This window comes from Hyperolius riggenbachi, chromosome 6, assembly GCF_040937935.1.
Source record: "Hyperolius riggenbachi isolate aHypRig1 chromosome 6, aHypRig1.pri, whole genome shotgun sequence".
In the NCBI taxonomy this organism is placed as follows: domain Eukaryota; kingdom Metazoa; phylum Chordata; class Amphibia; order Anura; family Hyperoliidae; genus Hyperolius; species Hyperolius riggenbachi.
Window position 1 is genome coordinate 12947758 of NC_090651.1, and position 24992 is coordinate 12972749.

The 24992-nt window shown below is 46.6% G+C and overlaps 1 protein-coding gene across 3 annotated transcripts in view; it reads right to left on the reverse strand.

Moving 5' to 3' along the window:
• Window positions 1-24992, reverse strand: part of TTC34 (tetratricopeptide repeat domain 34) — an 83576-nt gene that overhangs the window by 43816 nt on the left and 14768 nt on the right. For all 3 annotated transcript variants that reach the window (XM_068238848.1, XM_068238850.1, XM_068238849.1), the window contains 3 exons: window positions 22063-22288; window positions 10211-10403; window positions 6466-6632 (listed from right to left, as the gene is read on the reverse strand). In XM_068238848.1, the coding sequence (XP_068094949.1) occupies window positions 6466-6632; window positions 10211-10403; window positions 22063-22288 (586 nt within the window). The remainder of the gene's footprint in view (window positions 1-6465; window positions 6633-10210; window positions 10404-22062; window positions 22289-24992) is intronic.

Genomic DNA, 24992 nt, shown 5'->3' on the forward strand with positions numbered 1-24992 from the left:
GATCCTAGCAACTCCCCTGTTGGTAGAAGGAGGCCTCTACATCTTCCAGAGACAGGAAAGCTATATTGGAGGTGAAGCTCTAAAACACCAGGGAAGCCATGTGGGGGAAAGCACTAAACACTTTAGACCCCAAGGAACTGTATAGGGGAAGGAGGACCAGTAGACAACCATGGAACAGTATAGGGGTTAGAGGGAGCTCTTAGACACCAGGGAGGTTAGTGGCCAGTACACATTGAGGTTGGCCACCGACTAGGTCCCAGTGTACGATTTCGGCAGGGATGAGCAGAAACTATGGCAGTGCGAATTTACGCATCGTAGTTCGCATCTACACATCGTAGTTTGTAGGTGAAGTTTCAAAACTATGAATTTACGCGTAGCGAAGTACCGCTAGGCGTAGCTTACGCCCACTACGTGTAGTTAACGTGTATTGCGTAGTGAAGTACGAATGCGTTACTCGCGTCTAATTTTCCGCCTGCGATTGTAAATTTATGCATTGGAAAGGGGAATGTACGCTTAGAGTTCCTGGTATAAGCATTTTAAAAGAGGAATTAATGCGTAACATTTTCTGCATACGGGCATTAGCATCCGCATACACTACGCTTCGCACTACTACGCGTATTTGCGTATTTTAACGCGTATTCTACGTAATGCATACGAAGCGAATATTTGATTTTGAAGCCATAGTTTGGCGAAGCGTAATTGCGTAAAACTACGCGTAGTTCCAGCGTATCGAAGTTGGCTGACTACGACCATCCCTGGATTTCGGCCCAGATTGTATTTGAGTTTGACACCCCTGTGTTAGATATATGGTTAGTGTTGAGGCCGCATTGTCTGATCAGTACTCAATGTGGCCTTTCTTGATGAGTGGCCTTTTTTTTATTTCAAGTCACACAGAGATTAGGCGTGATAACCTTTGCACTGCTGAGTTAGCACCGTTTTGTGCTCTTTATCGCGTGCGCCGCGCGATTGCGAGCAGGAATTTTGCGCGAGTTTCATTTTATCACGCCTAAACTGAGTTTAGGCGTGATAAAGGGCTTTTCACAGGCGTGCAAACACTCTGCACCGCTTTGTGAATCAGGCCCATAGTCTAATACTGGAAGGGTCCCAGTCATACCAAACACTTTGCAATTCTTAATTATAAAATGTTCTGTGCTCCTAGGGCTTGATTCAACACTAGATTAACCCCATCAGGTAAGCTAAAAAATAACTTTTTATTAATTAGTTAAAAATAAGGCTACAATGTATTGATATGAAATGTTATGACATAAACGAGATCAAGATCAGAGTTCATTCTGGATCCCCATATGCTAATAGTCAAAGTTAAAGCCTTATAGTTATTTAGCGTTAACACACAGAACCCCCTCTGTAACTATCCCTAACCCCTAACCCCCGCCCTCCCTGGTGGTGCCTAACCCTAACCACCCCCCTAGTGGTGCCTAACCCTAACCACCCCCCCTGGTGGTGCCTAACCCTAACCACCCCCCTGGTGGTGCCTAACCCTAAGACCCTCCGCCCCTGGTGGTGCCTAACCCTAACCACCCCCCTGGTGGTGCCTAACCCTAACCACCCCCCTGGAGGTGACTAACCCTAACCACCCCCCTGGAGGTGACTAACCCTAAGACCTCCCTGGTGGTGCCTAACCCTAAATCTCTCCTGGTGGTGCCTAACCCTAACCTTGACAGTGTTACATTAAATCCATTCACTGTTTTGCAGTTAAATAACATCTGCAGCAGGGTTGCTCATAAACTACGCCAGTGCAAATCTACGCATTGTAGTACGCAACTACGCATCGTAGTTCGTAGGCGAAGTTTAAGAACTACACGTACGCATTTCCGCGTAGTCGTAGTCCCGCTATGCGAAGCTTCGTCCGCTACGCGTAGTTGACGTATGTATTGCGAAGTCAACTACGCGTGCGGTAACTGCATCTATATGGATCACTGCGCATGCACAGAAATATTATTGCCCTTTTATACGCATACAATTCCGCATTGGATGGTGGAATGTATGCTTATATTAGTTTATATATGCGCATAGTTAGCAGGTTTTTGCGGAAAATTTTCCGCATAAGAGCATAAGCGGTCGCATCAACTACACTACGCACTACGTGAAGCTTGCGTATTTTAACGCGTAGTCTACGGTATGCTAACGTAGCGAAGTTGCTGATTTCGGAGCCGTAGATTGCGAAGCGTATTTGCGTAAAAATACGCGTAGTTCCAGCGTAGCGAAGTTGGCTGACTACGACCATCCCTGGTCTGCAGTTTGGCTAAGGCTTATGTAGGGCGCTATTGATAAATAAAGTTACTGTGCGCAATAATGTCTGCTGTTTGGCATATGAATGGCGCTATTGATAAATAACGTTACTGTGTGCCATTTTTCTTCTTTTTTCCCTGTGCGCCATTATTATGCAGTACAAACGATAAATAGCGATAAGCGTATCTTTTTTATGCGGCGCCATTTTTATGCCCATTATTCACTGATCCGTTCCTTGCTATGCATTGTTGACTGTTTGCTTTCAGTTGCACTAACAAGCAGTAGTTTACAAGTATTTTTTAGGAGGAACTGATTCTATCTCGGTGATTCTTCTTCTGAGCTGCTGCTATTTTATCTTTCAATTGGCAGTTATACGTTTCCCTGACAACCTTACATCATACCGCTAGTCTCACCTGCTTCACACCTCCAGTCTCACCTTTATCACACCTCAGATTCATTCCGATTCGTTGATATGTTCAATAAGTAAAGAATCCTTCCAGTTATGAATTCTAACATAAGAGTAAGCTAAATATGTTTCTCTCTCTTCAGATCTACAGAACATTTTGTGTCTTCCTCTCATGTAAGAAAACAGTGAGGAGGTTATATTGTTTACGTCTGATGTCCAATGAAGAAGTTTGATATGATGTAAGACTCTTATCTAATGCCCAAAGCACAGTTCGGAACATAATAAGTCCATTTCCCACCAGATTAGGGAGCTTTGATTCATGTGCTCATTCTGCCTGGGTGGGTGACAGGCAAGGTGTGGCGGCCATTTTGTGTGTGGGAACAGCTTGTTACACCCAGGGGCCTCCGGTGATAAAAGATGGATCGTTTACGTGAAGAATGCCATTGTCTCCGATTCCCATCACGTAGCTGTTGATAATGGCATTATTGTGGGCAGAGCTGGGCAGGAGCCAGCGCACTGGCACAATATCCAGCGCATTGCGGGCCGTTTCTCAGCCTGTTTCTGGAGCTGGTCAGATTACAGTGACAGATGATATTATAATGTGCCCTGCAGAACAATGTGCCGGCCGAGGCTAGCAGCCATTCCACACACACTATTGTTTAGGTCTGCGGCTCAGCCAGACGTGGGCCATGGAAGCCACAAATACAATGCTGGGTTAAACAAGATAAATACCTCTTTTCTCTTTGGTATTTGGACTGATTTAACTTAAAAATATACATTTTTTTTAACAACTTCACCTCGAAGGGTTTTTCCCCTTAAAAAAAAAAGAGATCAATTTTCACCTGTCAGCGCTCCTTCCATTTATTCACCTATAATGTTATTACTACTTATCACAACATAACCATCTACTGTATAACTTATTAACTTATTTCTTTGGCCACCAATCAGGCTTTCTTTGGGGGTTACTTTTTGCTAAGAATTATTTTATTCTAACTGCGTGTTAACGGGAATAATACGAAAAAATTTTTAGAAAATGTATTATTTCTTAGTTTTCGGCCATTATCATTTTAAAATAATACATGCTGCCATTATTAAAACCCAAACATTTTATTTGCCCATTTGTCCCGGTTATTGTGATGTTTAAAATTTTTCACTACTACAATGTATGGCGCCAATATTTTAGTTGGAAACAAAGATGATTTTTTTTCAGTTTTGCGACAGTGTTATACCCTCTTTACATACATACTAAAAAAGTTCAGTCCCTAAGGTAACTATTTATGTCTTTTTTTTTTTTATTTGTAAAAAAACAAAATTTAATAAAAAAAAAAAATGTTGGTAGCTAATTACGTTACTTTAAACAGGAAGTAGCGGCAGACACTTAGAGAGAGGAGGCTCCGGCGGTGGAACGCAGGAAGGTTTGTGTTCCTGCCAGCTCTGCAGACACTGATGGAGGGGAGAGGGGAGAGCCCGAGGTGAGGGGGGGGACTGCTCCCCCTCCCCGCCGATGAGTGGCCAAGCTCCCCCCTGATTGGGCGGGTGCAGGGTTTGCAGCCCCTATTGTTACGCCCCTGGTCATGTGACAAACACTAAAGGCCAAATACAAGCGACCCCTAGTGGTCATATCAGGTACATGCTACGGTACTCCTGGTGTTTTGCCTTTAGTGTTTAGTCTCTGGGGGTAAAGAGGGAGGTGGAGAGAAGATGTGCACTGCCAGACAGGTGTGTGCAAGCTCTGCTACCCCTACACCCTGCATGGACCAAGGGAGGAGGGGAAACCAAGATGGGGAGACCTAACCGCCAAGGCCCTTTCACACCAGGGCAGTGCAGTGTTTTTTAATGGAGACTTTCATACTGCTAGGGTACTAAATGATGCGACGGAAGTGACGTTTTCGCCGCATCGCGGACGCAAGGAAAAAACTACGTTAAAGCGCATACTTGCATCGCTCTGCGTCGGATCGGAAGTCCTGTTACTCTATGACGACATGGGGACTTAAAAAATGTTGGCGTCGCGACGTTGTGGCGAGCATGCACGGAAGCGTATTTTATTTAACACATTCTTTTTTAATACACTTCTGTGCACTTCCACATTCCCGAAGCAGGAAGTGACAGCAAGCATGTGTCACTTCCTGCTTGGCTGGTGGCCAGACAGGGAACACCGCGTACTAATGCAGTGTTCCCTGAAGGCCTGTTTCTGGCGGTGCGGCGGGCGCGACGCACCGCATCTCCGCCGCCAGTTTCCAGTGTGAAACCAGCCTCAGTGTGCGCTGATTTTCAATCTAATTCATGATGAAAACTGTTGAAGATCTGTGTACAGAGTGTGGAGGGATTCTATCAGATAGATTCCTCTTTGGTCAGATAATGATGTGAGAGGGACAGTGGTGTGCCTAGGGAATTTAAAGGGCAACTATAGTAAGACGAATATAGAGGCTGCCATATTCATTTACTTCTAAACAATACCAGTTGCCTGGCAGCCCTGCTGGTCTATTTGGCTGCAGTAGTGTCTGAATCCCGCCAGAAACAAGCATGCAGCTAATCTTGTCAGATCTGATAATGTCAGAAACATCTGATCTGCTGCATGCTTGTTCAGGGGCTGTGGCTAAAAGTATTAGAGGCAGAGGATCAGCAGGACAGCCAGGTAACTGGTATTGCTTAACAGGAAATAAATATGGCAGCCTCCATATCCCTCTCACTTCAGTTGTCCTTTAATACCTGGTGCTGAATATTTACAGACACCCTAGCAAAAAATGTTTTTTAAGGGGGGCACTAAGTGCATTGCAGTATAATTTTGGGGTAAAGGGAGTGAGTGTGCCACGCCAAAAAATAGGCGTGGCCATGACAGGATATGGGCAGAGCTAACTGTAATGTAACAGTGTAACGCAAAGACAGGGGGCCCAGATTTTTGCTCGAAACAAATTTAGGCAAAATGACCCAAAAGGTATATTCCAATCCCCAAAAGGAAACAAAAACACAACACACATAAGAAAGCAGCGCTTTCCCATATGGTGGTGGCAAGGGAGATAAATCTGCAGAGACTGCTTGATGCTAGCGTGCTATAGCATCCTATAATGTAAATAGTCAGCTCATGCCTCCCAAATAATATAATTAAGCAGCATATCCCCAGACAAAATTATTAGTCTATTGTGTCACCCAAGTGCATTTATAAACAACATATTTAGGCAGTGTGCACTCTAAAATTAAACAATTAGGCAGCCTGTGCCCCCAAACATACTGTAATTAGGCAGTCTGTGTCTCTCCCACAAACATATTTACGCAGGCATTCATAACATAATCATACGGCGCGCACCCCCAAATAATATAATTAGGCAGCCTGTACCTCCAAACTTTATTAGGCAGTCCGTGTCTCTCCAAATCACATACGTAAGCAGAGCAGACCTCCATAACTTAATTAGGCAGTGCATACCCACCAAATAGAATAATTAAGCAGCATATACCTCAAACAAAATAATAAGGCTAGTAGTAGTGTGTGCCCCAAACATAATAAGGGAGAATGTAGTCATTAAATATCACAATTAGGTGTCATGTACCCTCAAATGGTATAATATGGCAGAATAACATAATTTTGCAGACTCCAGCCATAAACAACATATTTAGGCAGGGTGCTCCACCTATAATAATATTTCTAGGCAATGTGCCCACCCCAACCTTCCCCGCCCCCGAATCATTGGTGTTCAGTGGTAACTGTAACTAACGGATGGCGCGTGTGTGGCGGGAAATGGCGCATGCACTCTTGCCCCACAATGCATTGCGCATGCCGCCAGCTAGTGATAATAATAATAATCATCTGTTACCTTCCTCTGGTTCATGGTCATCTGCATGAACGATTTCCCGCAGAGAGCTTCGGCGTTGTCCGGCTCATCCTTCAGCACGGCGTTGAAATCAAAGATGGCGGTCTTCTTCTGTCCCAGCTGCCCGTAACATCTGCCTCTGGCCAGCAGCGAGGCCTTGGCACGGCCCCCTAGTCATAGATAAGCACAAAATGTCTCTAATAAGCAGCAAATAACATAAATCTCATCCCTGACGACTTGACTCAGCAACGAATGGTGTTTGTTCAGCTATGTGGGACAGATGTTTATAACATTTTGGCTGAACACCTGCGCATTGCGGACAGGGGCTTTTTATTCAAGCTTTTGTTTAAACCAACATTATCATTGCCTTGTCCTAATTTTGAAGATAAACTGAGATGAAAACTGACAGTGAAATACATGCATCAGGTTAAAACGAGCAGTCCACAGTTTCTTCCATTGATGTGAATGGGTAAAATCTGATTGGCTGTTTGTGGTTCCACCCAGGTGGGAAAGGGGGACGTAAGACCCCCAGAACATATCAGTACACACACACACACAATTTTATATATGTAGATTTAGTCAGTGTTTGCAGATTGTAAGCCTCTGGCAGGGTTCTCCCTTCCCTAGTGTAGTCTACAGGATTGTGTGCTCCTTTCCGCCTGTACTTGTATTACTGGGCTTACCTAACCAGCCCATATCGCATGATCATGTATTTTGTACAATTTGCCTTGTGTAACTTTGTTCTATGTTGTATAACCTTGTTATATCTGTCATCCTTGTATCATTGTATATACAGGTAGACCCCGGATAACGACGGACGAGATAGGGACTGTAGGTTCGTTCTTAACCTGAATCTGTTCTTAAGTCGGAACACTGTGCCATCTCTGTCCCCTGTACCTCCTCAGGGCCCCCCTGTGCTTCCAGTGTCACCCTCTGTGTCACCTCTGCCCTTTGTACCTCTAGTGTCCCCCTCTGTGTCACCCTCTGCCCTCTGTACCTGCGTATACAAGTTTAATAGCCATTTTTTCTTTGAATTTTTCAAAATCGATTTTCTCAAAAACTACAAGTCCAATTTGAATTTTTTTTGCTTGTTCCGATGGAAACACAGAATCCATGCCATTCGTATCAGCGGGTCATTTGTAAGTCAGGCGTTTGTAAGTCGAGGACTACCTGTATTTATTGTACAGCGCTGTGTAACATGTTGCAGGGTTGCCAACTCATCCCTTTAAATACTGACACATCTAAGTTATACAGGTTCTGGGGCTTCTCACACATAATCGGTGCCTAAACTGCATCTAACTAGCCACAAGACATGTATAATTCATAAGTGTCCGTATTTAAAGGAATGAGTCGGCACCACTGAGATGTTGGCGCTTTATAAATACAATAAATAATAATAATTGTAAAATCTTTCCTCTCCCGATTTACATTCTGAAGTGCATCACTGGTGGTGACATCCGCCCGGTGATCTGTACGGAATGTTCAGTACTGAGAGTTCTATGCACAGCAGAAGATAGTGGTTGCTTGGCACAGACAGGAAACTGTCAGGACCATGGTGCTGACATCACACAGTGGGAGGGGTTTCACCACAATATCAGCCATACAGACTCCTCTGATGATGTATTTGAGAAAAGGTAAAGATTTCTTGTGGGAAGGGGGGAATTGGCTACTGATTGGGATGAAGTTCAATCCTTGATTATAGTTTCCCCTACACAGTGCAGTAGGAAGTGTCATTGCAATTTAAATGTACATTAATCTATAGTGAGTTTCTTTTTATATGGTATATAATCTGAAGGAACATCATCTATTCTAGACCAAAACTGAGACTTCTAATCTGCTATCTAACAAACAGTGCATTGTACAGTTTGAAGGAACACCACCACCTAGTGGACAATTTAGGAATGTAACCAAGAACGCCTGCTAAAACCAAAAACCAATAATAATAAGTGGCAAAATGACGATAAAAATACACACAAACTGTACCGGACTAAATATTGGCCATTACAGCTCACTTTAAGCTGGGCTTACTTGGTACAGAGGCCAATGCTGTGCAAGGCAGTTAATTCAATTTTTAGTGCGCTCTGCACAATTGCTGCTTGTGTTCCCATAAGAGGCTATGAGAAGACAGCAGCGCTCCCTTGTTTACATACAGGATATTTTGCAATGACTCATGACCTGATGCAGTAAGTTTGGGCTCACAAATCAAGCTGTATAAAAACTGGCTTCTGGGACATAGCTGACCGTGACACTACCCTTTAGAGTTAAACTAGCACTTGCCTCTTTTTTTTAAACTGTTTAAATTATTTTAGCCATATTAGGTGCACCTAGTATTTCTTAGCCATAGAGGTAACTCTCCCAGTACTCACTGAGCTGGCAGGCAGGCTGAGCTGTGCATGTGGCTGTTTCTGCAGATACACCCCAATACTTACAATATTAAATTGGTAGGAAGGCTGAGCTGTAGGTGTGGTTGTCTCTGCACACACACCCAATACTCACTGTGCATGCAGGAGGGCTCAGCTGTGCATGTGACTGTCTCTGCAGATGCACACAATACTCACTGTGCATGCAGGAGGGCTCAGCTGTGCACGTGACTGTCTCTGCAGATACACCCAGTACTCACTGTGCCGGCAGGAAGGCTGAGCTTTGCATGTTAACTGTTAAGGTAGCCATACACTGGTCGATTTGCCATCAGATTCGACCAACAGATAGATCCCTCTCTGATCGAATTTGATCAGAGATGGATTGCATGCCTGCCTTACTGGAAAAACAATGGTGAATCGATTTCAGCATGAAACCGTTCACAATCTGTGGTGGTGGTGGTGGCGCCGGGTTCCCCCCCCCCCCCGCATACATTACCTGCTCCGCCAGCGCGACTCCCCAGGTCTCCGCTGTCTTCTTCTCCGCTCTGGTCTGGTCTCCGGCATGCTTCACTTCTTCCTGTCCCGGCAGGAAGTTTAAAGTGAAGCATGCCGGAGACCAGACCAGAGCGGAGAAGACAATGGAGACCTGGGGAGTCGCGCCGGCGGAGCAGGTAATGTATTGCAGCTGTATTGCGTCGGCCGTCGGGCCCTCGAACGCCGCTAGCGACGTGCTCCCTACCAGCGGGCGATCAACGGTAATTTCCCGCACGGAGTGATCGATGGGATCGATCTATTTTGGGACGAAATAGATCGAAATTTAGCGTGTAGCGTGAACGATGTGACAGCAGATTCGATCCCAGTGATCGAATCTGCTGTCGATTGGCGGGGAATCGGCCTAGTGTATGGCAAGCTTAACTGTCGATTTGGCTTTGTTATCAGACCATTTTTATTGAGAGTAGGGCATCATTTATAGCCAGGGCCGGATTTACCATAAGGCACTGTAGGCATGTGCCTACAGGAGCCGGATGATGGAAAGGCGGCTCAGTCCCCTCCCTTAGTGCCTCCCTCATTCCCTATGCAGAGTTTGGCTACCTAATACTAAGGGGAACCTGTAGCTAACTATGATGGGCAAGAGAAGTAAAGGAGAAGTGACAGCTGGGCCAGACAACACACTTGTGGTGCAATTCGGTGGGGGTTTGTAGGTTCATGGAGGGCGGAGTCTAGGGTGCCAGGACATTTGTGCCTATAGGCTCCTGTGAAGTAAATCCGGGCCTGTTTATAGCATTGACTGGAATTCTCTGCTGTTACTCATCATTGACTGTTACAAAGGGAAGAAGTATGGCATGTTTTATCATAAGTAATATATAAATAGGCAGCCACTCTCCTACCCGAGGCTATGATGGCGAATGACAAGTAGGCCACGGCCTCCTTCAGGTAACTCTCCCCCTGCCGGCTCTGTAATATAGACACGGCCTTTGCGTGGCAGTGATTCTGCATCAGTTTTCGGTCTTCTTCCTTGAACACATCCATGATTGGCAGAAGGCAGGAGGTGTCCCCCAGCTGGATCACCTTCTTAATGAGCTGCGAAAGAGAGGAAAATGTACAGTAACTTGAACACAAACAAGTATATAAAGACCAGCTAGATCCAAAGCTGGACAAGGCAGAATCGGAAAATAAAGTATGTTGATTAATATTAGGCTTTGAAACTTAAAGTGAACCAGAGACGAGGCACCCTCATGTATTTTACCATATAGATCAGTGGGAACATTAGAGAAAACACCTACCCTGCTCTCTGCTTCATCCTTCACTGCTCAGCCTGCTTGTTATCAGCCTTGATAAACTCCCTGACTGAGCATTCAGTCTGGCTTTGCTCAGGAATCATTATAGCTAAGTCAGTCTTCTGTGATGTCTTTTCAAGGCCAAGCCTGCCCCCTTCTGGCTCTGCTCAGGAATCATTATAGTTGAGTCATTATAGCAAGGCCAGACTGAATGCTCTGTCTGGGATTTTATCAGTGCTGATAAGAAGCAAGCTGAACAGTGAGGGATGAGACAGAAAGCAGGGCATGCATCCTTGATCACGTCCTGCGGCCGGGAGCGTTCTGTGCATGCACACAACTACGTATGACTACGTCATGCGCGGGAACGCTTTAGGCTGCGGGCATATGATCAAGGATGCACGCCCCAGATTGAGCTGTCATATCACATCAAATGAAAGAGGAGAGCACAAGCTACAGAAAGGTATGCATCTTTAAGTACTTTGCAATACTGGTCGGAGTCTCTTTAAAGGGATGCCCATGAGAGGTGCTCGGAGTCCCTTTAAGTGAAAAAGTATATAAGAAAATAATGTCAAACTGAAGAAAATTTGGTTTTGAGGTTGTTACCGCACCGGGGCCTTTGTGACAGAGGGGCCCCAAGGGGCCCTCCCTTAATCACTGTATTATCTCTTTATTGGTCCTGTGCTAGATGCTATGAATAGTAACTATCATAAACAAACTGTTCCCCATCCCCCTCTTGCACCTCTGACACTGTGGTTGTCCTTGGCAGGTTTTGGTGTAATTGTTATATATAGAATGCTCGGGGGGCCCAATGTGTCAGCACGCAGAGAGAATCTGATTATTGGCGATCTGCAGTATCACCGATAATCAGATATATTGCTAACCTCTGGACACCTATGGATAAGTGAGTGTTTGGTGTAACAATAATACTTTGAGTGATGCACCTGCTGAGCAGGAGATATACAGTAAAGAGACACTGCTCGGGGAGCATAGGAACCTTCCAGCAGCCTGAGGCTCTCCGAGGGGAGGAGTCAGGCTGGAGACAGGAGGGGTCAGAGAGTGAGTAACACCTACGGTGGATGTCACTATCTGATCTGGAGACTATCTCTTAGGGGAGAGATAGCTCTCGAGGTCGGGCACGCCTGGTCGGCAACACACTGACAGATAAAGTACAAAGACAGAAGGCTGATTCGGTATCCAAGGCAAGCAGGGTCTGGCAACGGAGTATCAGATATACGAGGTACCGAATCAGATGACAGAAGAGTAGTCAGGAAAGCAATAAGTCATAACAGATATCAAACAATGCCTAGTCTGGGTGTGAGGTCCTTGGTCTCTACACCCCGGAACTAGTCTGAAGTATAACACAGATGATATTACAGTTCCCTAATCTGAGTGCGAGGTCCGTGGTCTCAGCACCCTGGAACTAGTCTGAAGTATAACACAGATGATATTACAGTTCCCTAATCTGAGTGCGAGGTCCGTGGTCTCAGAACCCTGGAACTAGTCTGAAGTATAACACAGATGATATTACAGTTCCCTAATCTGAGTGTGAGGTCCGTGGTCTCAGCACCCTGGAACTAGTCTGAAGTATAACACAGAATACAATTCAAAAATCTGGCTAAGTGTGAATTCCCAGGTCCACCTGGTTCAAACACACTGAGGATCTGACTAGGTCTGAGTGCTTCCACGTAGTGATCGCAATGGCAGACAACTTGCAAGTGACCAGCAGGAACTATATATTGAGTAGTGCTCTCCAGCACCACCTTTAATTGCTCAACCAATAGTATCCCGCTCAGGAGTCAGCTGATCGGCGTGGTCAGCTGACTCTTCCTGCTTAGTATAAGGATTCTGCCTCTCAGTGCGCGCGCGTGTATTCCTAAGTCTATGTGCACTAACAGACCCAGCCACACCAGCACATTTTTCTTAATACTGGAAACGGACCCACAAACCTGGGACCTAACTTGGGAGACAGACAGTTGCTTCAGAGCCAAATGTCGTGTGGAGACGCAGACCAAGTCACCTGGAAGAAACTCCCACTCTATGGAACTTCTTTTATCAGCCTGTTTCTTCTGACTCTGAAAAGCCCTCCTCAAGTTTCTTTCTACCATTCCCCACGTCTGTTTCAATAACCTTTGCCAATCCTCCAGGGCTGGAAACGGAGTGGCAGACACTGGCAATGGGGTAAACTTAGGTGACCTTCCAGTCACCACCTGGAATGGAGAAAAACCTGAGGAAGAGCTCCTCAAGTTGTTGTGTGCAAATTCTGCAAATGGCAGGAATTTAACCCAGTCAGTTTGAACATCAGCCACATCTCAAAAACTGTTCCAGAGACTGATTGGTTCTCTCGGTCTGGCCATTGGTCTGTGGGTGGTAGCCTGATGAGAAAGATAGCTCCATGTCTAACTGCTGGCAGAATGCCCTCCAGAACTTAGAAACAAATTGGACTCCCCGATCTGACACTATATTTTCTAGAATGCCATGCAGCCGGAAAATATGCTGGACGAAAAGATCGGCCAACTCCTGGGCCGAGGGGAGTCCCTTCAGGGGGACAAAATGGGCCATCTTGCTAAAACGATCGACTACCACCCAAATGACCGTCATGCCTTCAAACCTAGGGAGTTCACCCACAAAATCCATGGACAGATGGGTCCATGGTTCCTTCGGGACTGGCAGCGTTTGTAATGTCCCAACAGGTGCCTGACGGGAGGGTTTGCTTCTTGCACACACTGCACATTCTCTTACAAACTCTTTGCAGTCAGTTGCCAATGAAGGCCACCAGGCACATCTTGCTACGAGGTCTTGGGTTCTGGTGGCTCCAGGATGCCCAGCATTCTTGTGAGAATGAAACAACTGCAATATTTGTAGACGAAAAGGCAGTGGTACAAACATGACCCCTTCAGGCTTTCCCTTCAGGTACATCCTGTTGGAATGGACTCAACGCTTTAGTCCAGTCCCTCCAGGTCTCAGTGGCGTCCAGAACCACTTTCTGCGGCAGAATGGTTTCTGGGTCTGAGGGCTGTGCTGTCTCGGGCTCAAAACATCTGGACAAAGCATCAGCTTTGATGTTTTTACTACCAGGGGTGTACGTGATTACAAATCTGAATCTCGAGAAGAACAATGACCACCGAGCCTGTCGGGAGCTAAGTCTCTTAGCGCCCTCAATGTACTCCATGTTCTTGTGGTCAGTGTAGACCGTAATGGTATGTTCTGCCCCCTGTAGTCAATGCCGGCATTCCTCGAAGGCCAATTTAATGGCTAGAAGTTCCCTATTGCCTATATCGTAGTTTTTCTCAGCGGGTGAAAACCTACGTGAAAAATAGGCACAGGGGTGCAGCTTTCCTTGCAACCCAGAACGCTGAGACAGCACAGCCCCTACCCCTACTTCTGAGGCATCTACCTCCACGATAAAGGGGAAGGTGGTGTCAACATGTCTCAAAATGGGTGCAGTACAGAACAATTTCTTTAGCGTGGAGAAAGCAGCATGGGTCTCAGGGGACCAGTGGTGAGTATCTGCCCCTTTCTTTGTGAGACTGGTGAGAGGTGAGATCACCGTAGAGTACCCCTTTATGAACCTTCTGTAGTAGTTAGCGAACCCCAGGAACCTCTGGAGAGCCTTCAATCCCACAGGTTGAGGCCAATCTAACACAGCTGAAACTTTCCCAGGGTCCATAGAGAGACCAGAGGTTGAAATTATGTACCCTAGAAAGGTGACAGAGGTCACTTCAAATATGCATTTCTCCAGCTTAGCGTACAACATGTTTTGTCTTAACTTCCGTAACACAAACTTAACATGATCTCTGTGTTCTGAGAGGTTGGACGAGAAAATTAGAATGTCATCTAAGTATACCACGACGAATTTGCCCAATACCTCTCTAAAGACCTCATTGATCAGTTCTTGAAAGACGGCCGGGACATTACACAACTCGAAAGGCATCACTAGGTACTCGTAATGCCCGTCGGGTGTGTTAAAGGCCGTCTTCCATTCATCACCGTCCCTGATTCGCACAAGGTTGTAAGCACCCCTCAGATCTAACTTCGAAAAAATCGTAGCATTGGTGACTTGTGTAAACAAATCGTCTATTAACGGCAAAGGATAGCGATTTTTTACTGTGATATTATTTAAGCCCCGATAGTCAATGCAAGGGCGTAGACCACCATCCTTTTTCACAAAAAAGAACCCTGCCCCGGCCGGGGATCGAGAAGGGTGAATAAAACCTTTAGCTAAGTTTTCTCGGATGTATTCCTGCATGGCCAATTTCTCTGGCCCCGATAAATTATAGAGATGACCTCTAGGGGGCATACAACCAGACCTAAGATCAATGGGGCAATCAAAGGGACGGTGTGGAGGAAGTTTATCTGCTGACTTGGGACAGAATACGTCTGTAAATTCTGAATACTGATCTGGCAATCCCTCCATGTGAATCTTGGTTTCACCAAAGGTTACTTTCACAAGACAATGATGATAACAGTGGGTAGACCAGCTGGTTAGCTGACCCGTGGCCCAATTGATCTGAGACGAGTGAATCTGTAACCATGACATGCCAAGAATGATCGTGGAGGTTGCCATTCGTAACACAAAAAATGATAAACTTTCTCTATGCAACACCCCTCTTGTGACCCCCATGTCTGGGGTCTGGGAAAGGGGGTGATTACTCTGCAGATGAGAATCATCCACCGCAGTGACCCGAATCTGTTGTTTCAAAGGGGAGATCGGAATCCCCAATTTCTTAGCAAATTCGTAATCCATAAAATTAGCTGCTGAGCCTGAATCAATGAAGGCCTCAGTAGTCTCTGTCTTATCTTGCCAAGATATAGTGCAAGGGAGAAGGAAACATTTATCATCGAGATGTAACAACTGCTCGCCTAGGGTATTACCTCCGACTACACCTAGGCGGCAGCGTTTCCCGACTTCTTGGGACAATTCTGTATCTTATGACCCCCCTCTGCACAGTAAAGACAGAGCTGCTCTGTTTCCCTGCGCCTCCGTTCTACCTGAGATAATTTTGACCGACCAATCTGCATTGGTTCCGGTGGCGATGAATCAGGTGGAGATGGAGCAGAAGGAGACGCTGCGTAGGAGGACAAGTTCACATTGTTTCTACCCCGGGTCTGTCTTTGGTATCGTACACGACGGTCAATTCTGATGGCCAATGAAATGGCCTCATCGAGAGACTTGGGCTCAGGATGACTCAACATCAAGTCTGAGAGCGCATCTGACAGCCCTGATAGAAAACAGTCTAATAAAGCGAATGAGCCCCACCTGGCTGAAACTGCCCACTTTCTGAACTCAGCTGGGTAATTTTCGACAGGATCTCTGCCCTGCCGCAACGTCTTGAGCTTCCGCTCAGCGGTAGAGGCAATATCAGGATCATCGTAAATTATGGCCATAGCGTCAAAAAATGCCTCAACTTACACTAACGCATTATAGCCTGGCTGGAGATTATATGCCCAAGTCTGGGAATCTCCTGATAATAGTGTCTTGATAAACGTAATTTTCTGGGCTACAGTTCCTGAGGAACTAGGTCTCAACTCAAAGTATGAAAACACTCAATTTTTAAAGTTTCGGAAGTCAGATCTGTGACCAGAAAACCTTTCAGGTACAGACATACGTATATCTGTGCTAGGAGGAGATCGCACTGTATTCACAGCCGTCTGTAGGGCTTGCGCAGACCCATTTAAGGTGTTGATCTGGGTCTTATGATCGTTCAGCACCGAGATGAAATTTTCCACTGAGGTGGTAAGTGCATCGAGACGGCTGTGGAGTGCGTCCATTTGGGTTTGGTCTGCCATTCTGTAACGATTAGTGTCAGCATGCAGAGAGAATGTGATTATTGGCGATCTGCAGTATCACCAAGAATGCAGATATATACCCGATTATTGATGATCTGCAGTATCACCGATAATCAGATATATTGCTAACCTCTGGACACCTATGGATAAGTGAGTGTTTGGTGTAACAATAATACTTTGAGTGATGCACCTGCTGAGCAGGAGATATACTGTAAAGAGACACTGCTCGGGGAACATAGGAACCCTCCAGCAGCCTGAGGCTCTACAAGGGGAGGAGTCAGGCTGGAGACAGGAGGGGTCAGAGAGTGAGTAACACCTACGGTGGATGTCACTATCTGATCTGGAGACTATCTCTTAGGGGAGAGATAGCTCTCGAGGTCGGGCACGCCGGGTCGGCAAAACACTGACAGATAAAGTACAAAGACAGAAGGCTGATTCGGTATCCAAGGCAAGCAGGGTCTGGCAACGGAGTATCAGATATACGAGGTAACGAATCAGATGACAGAAGAGTAGTCAGGAAAGCAATAAGTCACAACAGATATCAAACAATGCCTAGTCTGGGTGTGAGGTCCTTGGTCTTTACACCCCGGAACTAGTCTGAAGTATAGCACAGATGATATTACAGTTCCCTAATCTGAGTGCGAGGTCCGTGGTCTCAGCACCCTGGAACTAGTCTGAAGTATAACACAGATGATATTACAGTTCCCTAATCTGAGTGCGAGGTCCGTGGCCTCAGCACCCTGGAACTAGTCTGAAGTATAACACAGATGATATTACAGTTCCCTAATCTGAGTGTGAGGTCCGTGGTCTCAGCACCCTGGAACTAGTCTGAAGTATAACACAGAATACAATTCAAAAATCTGGCTAAGTGTGAATTACCAGGTCCACCTGGTTCAAACACGCTGGAGGATCTGACTAGGTCTGAATGCTTTCACGTAGTGATCGCAATGGCAGACAACTTGCAAGTGACCAGCAGGAACTATATATGGAGTAGTGCTCTCCAGCACCACCCCTAATTGCTCAACCAATAGTATCCCGCTCAGGAGTCAGCTGATCGGCGTGGTCAGCTGACTCTTCCTGCTCAGCGCGCGCGCGTGTATTCCTAAGTCTATGTGCACTAACAGACCCTGCCACACCAGACACACGCTTCCGCGTGCAAACCACCGCACTGGACGCGGAATCTGCTCAGTAGCACATGTGGCGGCTTTTCCGCGATCTCTCACACATGGATATAATACATGTAAAATGGCTTACCTCTAGGAAGAAGGGGCAATGCCAATATTAGAAAGAAATTGTAAGAATCAGACACAGGAGCTCCCAGCTCTGCACCTTGGCTACCCAGACACTGCTTTATTGGAAGCGGACTGTTCTCCACAAAACGTGCTATCATTTTTGTGTTTGAGTATTAAAGTGAACCAGAGATGAATAATGAAAAAGATGTTATACATACCTGGGGCTTCCTCCAGCCCCATCCGCCTGGATCGCTCCCACGCCGGCGCCCTCCGCTGCCCGCAAGTCACGCTGAATACAAAGCCTGGATACAGGAGAGCAGCAGTATAATGTGAGTTCTACAGTCCTATATATGGGTAACAGTAAATTCGGGCGCCTGAGGCAAGTGGACAAATCGGGCGCCGCCATTCACTCCCATAATAAATATCGTTTAATGGGCGCCCGACAGGAAAAAAGGGCGCCGAAGAAAAATAACGTTTTATAAGCGGCGCCCGGAGACTTTTACTGTTTTTTAACTGCTTCTCATGATTACACATTATTTTATGATTTATAGTTTTTTAAACATTATTTTTAAACGAAAAACAGTACAATCTTTTTTAAAACATTATTTTTAAACGAAAAACAGCACAATATTTTTTTCACACGTTATTAATGCTTATCACAGGGGGGTCTTAGGTTTAGGCACCACCACGGGGGTCTTAGGTTTAGGCACCAACAGGGGGGTCTTAGGTTTAGGCACCAACAGGGGGGTCTTAGGTTTAGGCACCAACAGGGGGGTCTTAGGTTTAGGCACCACCAGGGGGGTCTTAGGTTTAGGCACCACCAGGGGGTCTTAGGTTTAGGCACCACCAGGGGAGTCTTAGGTTTAGGCACCACCAGGGGGGTCTTAGGTTTAGGCACCAACACGGGGGTCTAGGGGTTAGGGATAGGTACAGGGAGGGTTACTTATTATTTTTTTTTAAACGTTATTACACGTTTCACTTTTTAAACGGAAGATTAACGTTTTCACAATTGCCAATTTCATGCACATTATTTAATGATTTATAACTTTATAAAACATTATTTTTAAACGAAATATAGTACATTATATTTTTAAACGTTATCCATGTTTATCGTTTAAAACCCCGCGCCCTTTTTTCCCAGCGCCCCTTTTTAACGTACGCCTATATATGTGTCAGGCAACTTGTGTTTTTGTTGGAGCCAGCCCTCCTGATCTGTCGTTATAAGCATCAGCAGCACTTCACCTCTTCACCTCTTCCCAGGGCACACAGCTTATCCTATCATAGCTCTGGGGAGCCTGACAGAGTTCTCTGTCTGCAAGAAATAGACTCTCACCCACATGATCAGCAGAATCCAATTTCTTGTAAGTGTGAGCCAATATCTGCAAAACACAAGCTCTCTGCATGTTGCTTGTGTTTCAGCATGGCATGCAGTATATACATCTTGTAAAGTAAAACTACCAGTGTTTCCCCCCATAATAGGACATACTCTGAAAATAAGCCCTAGCACATCTTTTGGAGCAAAAATTAATATAAGACAGGATCTTATTTTCGGGGAAATACGGTATGCACTAATATGAGTGCCTTTTTGCTTGCTGGGAACTGAAAACATATTATTGATAAAGTGTGGGAAATCCCAAGTGGTAAGTAAACTGAATCTGGGCCAAAGTCTTCATATCTGGATTTTAAATGTGTATTTTTTAAAATATTTATAACAAAGAGAAAAATAACCAATATAGCTGACTCAGGAAGGTTATGATTTTCCTTTGCTTTATAGGATTTTTTTCATAAATAGTGAATGCTGTATTAAAGAGAACCCGAGGTGGGTTTGAAGAATGTTATCTGCATACAGAGGCTGGATCTGCCTATACAGCCCAGCCTCTGTTGCTATCCCAAACCCCCCTAAGGTCCCCCTGCACTCTGCAATCCCTCATAAATCACAGCCACGCTGCTGACAAGCAGCTTGTCAGAGCTGGCTGTGTTTATCTCTATAGTGTCAGTCTGCTGCTCTCCCCGCCTCCTGCAGAACTCCAGTCCCCGCCTGCATCCCTTCCCTCCCTGCTGATTGGAGGGAAGGGACCGGGGCAGGGACCGGAGCTATGCAGGAGGCGGGGGAGCAGCCGAGACTGACACTACAGATGTAAACACAGCCTCACAGCATGGCTGTGATTTATGGGGGATTGCAGAGTGCAGGGGGACCTTAGGGGGATTTGGAATAGCAACAGAGGCTGGGCTGTATAGGCAAATCCAGCCTCTGTATGCAGATAACATTCTTTAAACACACCTGGGGTTCTCTTTAAAGTTTTGTAGCTTACTTATAGCATAAAAGCAGACTAAAAGTGTTGTATCGCCACCTGCTGTTGAGAAGGTGCATGTACATGCTCTGAACAATCTGAGAGAAGGCTTATGATTTCTGATAAATGTCTAATGCCGGGAACACACCATGCAATTCCATTAAATCGACTGGAAATGTCCAATTGTTCGATCATTTTTCCAGCATGTCCTATCTGTTTACAGCTGAGAAAAGGATTGATTCTGAGATCAGTACTGAGATCAGAATCGAGATCTCTGACATTCACCAATTCTCCGGGAGTGTCAGGCCACTTTCACAGCGGGGGGCTGCTTTACGTTTCCTGCAATACCAGGATTGCAGCGGAAGGGAAAAGTCGCAGCGCACGTAATACCTGTGGTACAAAAAGAAATTGATTAAGATTAAATGGGGCCCCGAATGATAGCATTTTTTCCCCACCACTGATGATCACCTGTGTTTTTTCATAAAAAAATTTGGTGGGGCTAACATCTCTCTCTAGGCTCTAGGAAACTGAGGCAAAAACAGCACCGCCACAGGCTGTAATGTGAATTACGGCTATAGCGGGGATCATTCAGTTATTGTTGTTATTATGATCTAGTATTTATATAGCGCCAACATCTTCCACAATGCTGTACAGAGTACATAGTCACTTAACCGTCCCTCAGAGGGGACATAGTCATATGTCTATGTATGTATCGTGCAGTCTATGTATCATCTAGGGCCAATTTAGGGGAAAGCCAATTAACTTATCTGTATGTTTTTGGGGTGTTAGAGGAAACTGGAGTGCCCGGAGGAAACCCACACAGACACTGGGAGAACAAACAAACTTCTTGTAAGTAGGGCTTTGGCTTGAATTCACACCAGGGACCCAGCGCTGCAAGGCGAGAGTGCTATCCACTACATATGTAATTTTGGCGCCATCAAAAGATGGAACCCAAATTACAATAAAAACAGTGTAATTCAGTGGACAACAATAGCTGGAAGCGTAATTACATGTTACGCCAGTGTCCATGGGCGTAGCAACCACCCCTGCAACCCCTGAAATCGCAGGGGGCCCATGGTCTTTGGGGGGCCCTCATCCCCCTCCCCCCATCCGCAAGCGCAGCCAATTAGCAAAAAAAACCCTCCCCTTTCACTAAAAAACACTGTCCCTGTCACTTCCTCCCGCCATGCAGAGTAGAGAGTAGAGGGAGCTTGTACTCTCTGCTGCCGTTCTCTGGCTCTGATCACATGACCTTTTTGGGGTTTGGGGACCAAGGGGGCGCCATCTAATCATTTTTGAAGGGAGCCCTATTAAGTCTAGTCACGCCCCTGCCAGTGTCAATGGCGGCCTGGAGGGGAAATAGTATGTAACGCCATCAGGAGTTTAGCAGGGGCAGAGTGAGTTGTTTTTCAGCTTTACCCTGTGCCCAAATTTCCTGGCGCCTTGACACCCTAGGCAACCGCCCAGGTTTGCCTTGTGGACGTTCCGGCTCTGAGTGTGACACATACAGAGAAGCGTAGAGTACATAGAACGTATGCTGCACTGCAACTTTTAATGCGTTTATTCTTAAGTGCTACAGACTCAGAGGCGTATCTAGAGGGGTCCAGGCATGGCTCCTGCCATGGGCGCCATTTCTGTCCCTGTGCTGCGCCCCATGCCTGCCCCTGTGACTCAGATTTCAGATCAGATTAATTCTGTTATCTGGGAAACATGGCTACTTAATTTATATGTGTAGGGTGCACTTGGCTTAGTGTTAGAAAAGAGGACAGAGATGGAATAAAAAGAGATATTTCCCAAAAAGTTACTTCAGCAATATTCCAAGCCAAAAAACATAGGCAACCATAACACATGTACGCTAGAAAGGATGCTGTTTTTAGATGGGAGGGGGCCCTGATGGGGGGAAAGGCGCAATTTTAGTATTTGCCATAGGCTCTACATTACCCAGATACGCCCCTGTACAGACTACCCAGCAAGCTCATGGTGAAGCAGAACACCTAGGAGTTTGCTTTCTGAAAACAGGAGGTATTTGCGATAATTAAGGTTGGAGTGAGAATATGATGTAAACTGATGCAAACTTTTTGTTATTCTTCAATGCAAATATCTCTTTGATAACCTCAATGCTGCCCTCTAGTGTCTGCAGATAGACTTGTACCTGGTTTCCATCGTAGATGAATCCCTTCTTGAACTGCAGCAGTGCCAGTCTTGCCAGAACGGGAGAGCGCTGAGAGCTGCTGTTAAGGGCCAGCGAGAGCATCTTGTGGGCCTCCTCTATGCGGTCCATCTGATAGAGGGCGTCGGTGCACAGGATGCGGCAAAGGTCATCGCCGGGGTCCAGCATCATCAGCAGCGTGGCCAGCTGGTGCACGCCGGAAACATCGCTAGAAGAGACAGAGGACATCGTAAATCTGAGCTTCAGCAGCTCCTTACAGTCATGGCAGAACTACAATGACCAGACCTACAAATCCCCCACCGAACTGCACAACAAATGTCCTGACTGTCCCAGCTGTCACTTATCCCTTACTTTCCTTGCCCGTCATAGGTAGCTACAGGCATCCCTCAGCATTTGGCACCCTCAGTGTTAAGTACCTAGAGGTGCCCCTGACTGAAGGGAGATCTCATCAGTGGAATGCTGAGACCCGGGTCAGTAATCTCGTTGCTCTGCTTGGGACTCTGCATAGGGAAGGACGGAGGCACTTGGGGAGGGAAGTGAGGCGCCTTTCCATCATCAGGCGCCTGTAGGCAGGTGCCTACAGTGCCTTATGGTAAATCCAGCCTGGGGCTGTGACAAACAGTTTGCCAAAGAACAGTATCTGCGACTACTGCCGGGTCGATGAGGTCTTTAAGTAATGCGCAGGTGGTGGCTGTCTGGGGCGTGCATCCTTGATCAAGCGCCTGCGGGCGGGAGCGTTGTGTGCATGCACACAACTACGTATAACTACGTCTACACTTCCGGCTGCGGGCATACGATCAAGGATGCACTCCCCAGGCCAGTTCCTGAGCATTACTTAACCCTTTCGGGACCACCATAGGTAAATCTTACACCGCACTTGTGGCTGCCCTAGGCTGATGCGGCGTAGGATTTATACCACCCACCTTTCCGCTCATGGCGCGATCATGCGCACCTGAGAGGGGAGATTAAGCTGTCCTATGAGCTGACATCTCCCCTCAGTGATCAGAAACCATCGCAAGTGGTTCCTGATCACGTGATCACTACGATCACCGGCGGATCATAGTGATCACTAACAGCTGCGGCGGTAGGGGGGGGGGAGAAGAGGATCCATACACCTTCCTGACATTCCCCCGGCGATCGTCGCTCTCCTCCGCTCTGGCCGGAATCCCCGCTCGCTCTCTGGCGTAAGTGTCGGGTCCCGACTAGATGACGTCATCAAGCCGTGACCTGGAACCTAATGTCAGTATGAGTGAGGATGCCGGCCACAGCGAAGGGGGCTAGAGCTGCTCATTGCTGGAGCCCAGGACCGGATTTACAGCACAGGAGCCTGTAGGCACAGAAGTCCTGGCACTCTAGAACTTGCCCTCCATGAACCTACAAGTACCCACTGAACCATATGGCAAGTGTGCTAGCTGGCCCAGCTGTCACTTCTCCCTTACCCATCATAGGTAGCTACAGGTGCCCCTTAGCATTAGGAAGCCAGATGTACCCTCAGCAATAAGAAGTTAGTGGTGCCCCCAACTGAAGGGAGATCTGGTCAGTGGAATGCCAGGTGAGTAACCTCTCATTTACACTTTGCTTGGGACACTTCCTGGGTAAGACAGGAGAGAGGCACTTAGGAAGGGGAGGGAGCTGCCTTTCCATTATCAGGCGCCTGTAGGCACATGCCTAAAGTGCCTTATGGTAAATCCGGCCCTGCTTGAGCCTAGGAGGTGAGTAAAGGCTGTCTGCAATACGGGGGACACCTGGCCACACTGGGGACACCATACCTAACTAGCCATACTGCCTGACTCCCCCCCCCCCCCCCCTGCAAAATCGCCTGGTCCTTAAAGCTAATGGGAACCCCCAAAAAAACGGTCAGATACTCACCTAAGGAGAGGGAAGGCTCGGTCCTAATGAGCCTTCCCTCTTCTCTCCCGGTGCCCGGTCCCGCGCAGGTTCCCAGTAGCAGTATTCCACCGTTTCGGTCAAATACTGCCACTTCCGCCGCCGAGAGGTTTCAAAAGTCGGTCTGCTGCATACTGCGCATGCGCGAGTGCCCTCTATGACGCACTCGTGTGCGTCTCTGACGCACTCGCACGTGCGCTGTATGGAGCCGCCGGCCTTCGGGAGCCCGGGTGCTCCCGAAGACTTCCGAAGTCCCCGCGGCGGCGGATTTGCATGGAGGATTCACCGGGCACCGGGAGAGGAGAGGGTAGGCTCATTAGGACTCAGAGCCTTCCCTCTCCTTAGGTGAGTATCTGACTTTTTTTTTTTTACACGGGGTTGCATTAGCTTTAAGGGGGATAGGCAGCCGGTCCTGAAAGGGTTAAAGATCTCACAGACCGGGAAGTAGTCGCAGGTACTGTTCATTGGAGAACTGTTAGTCACAGGGCCAGGCGAACTGTCCTCTCCACCAAACCTGAGCCAACTGCAGACCACATACATATTTTAAGGTTTGCATTGGGTCATATTAAGTCTTTCAATTATGGTTGATCAAGCACTGGCCAATTTTATCACCTCCACATAGTTGTATGAGGGTTAACTAATATTGAATACTATGAGCAGGTTGTGTAGGTAAACCCTGGAATTGGTAAAATTGGTCAATGATTGGTCAATCATACTTGAAGGTGTGTATCAAGCTTTAAACCTAGTGCACAAATCCAATTTTTGATTGGCCAATGGTTGTCAAATTATGAGGGCTTACCTACATAATAGGTTCATAGCAAAATATCTTGGCTCTCATAATAGATAAAAGTGGTAAAATTGGTCAATCCTTGGCCAATCAAAGTGGGATGTGTATATGCACCCTAACGGCCCTTCACAATCCTTTTCCCTTTAGGCCTAGTACATTCTTTCCATTATGATTGGTCAATCACTGACCAATTTTACCAGCTCTGTGTAATATGAGGGCTTACCAACACAATCCACTC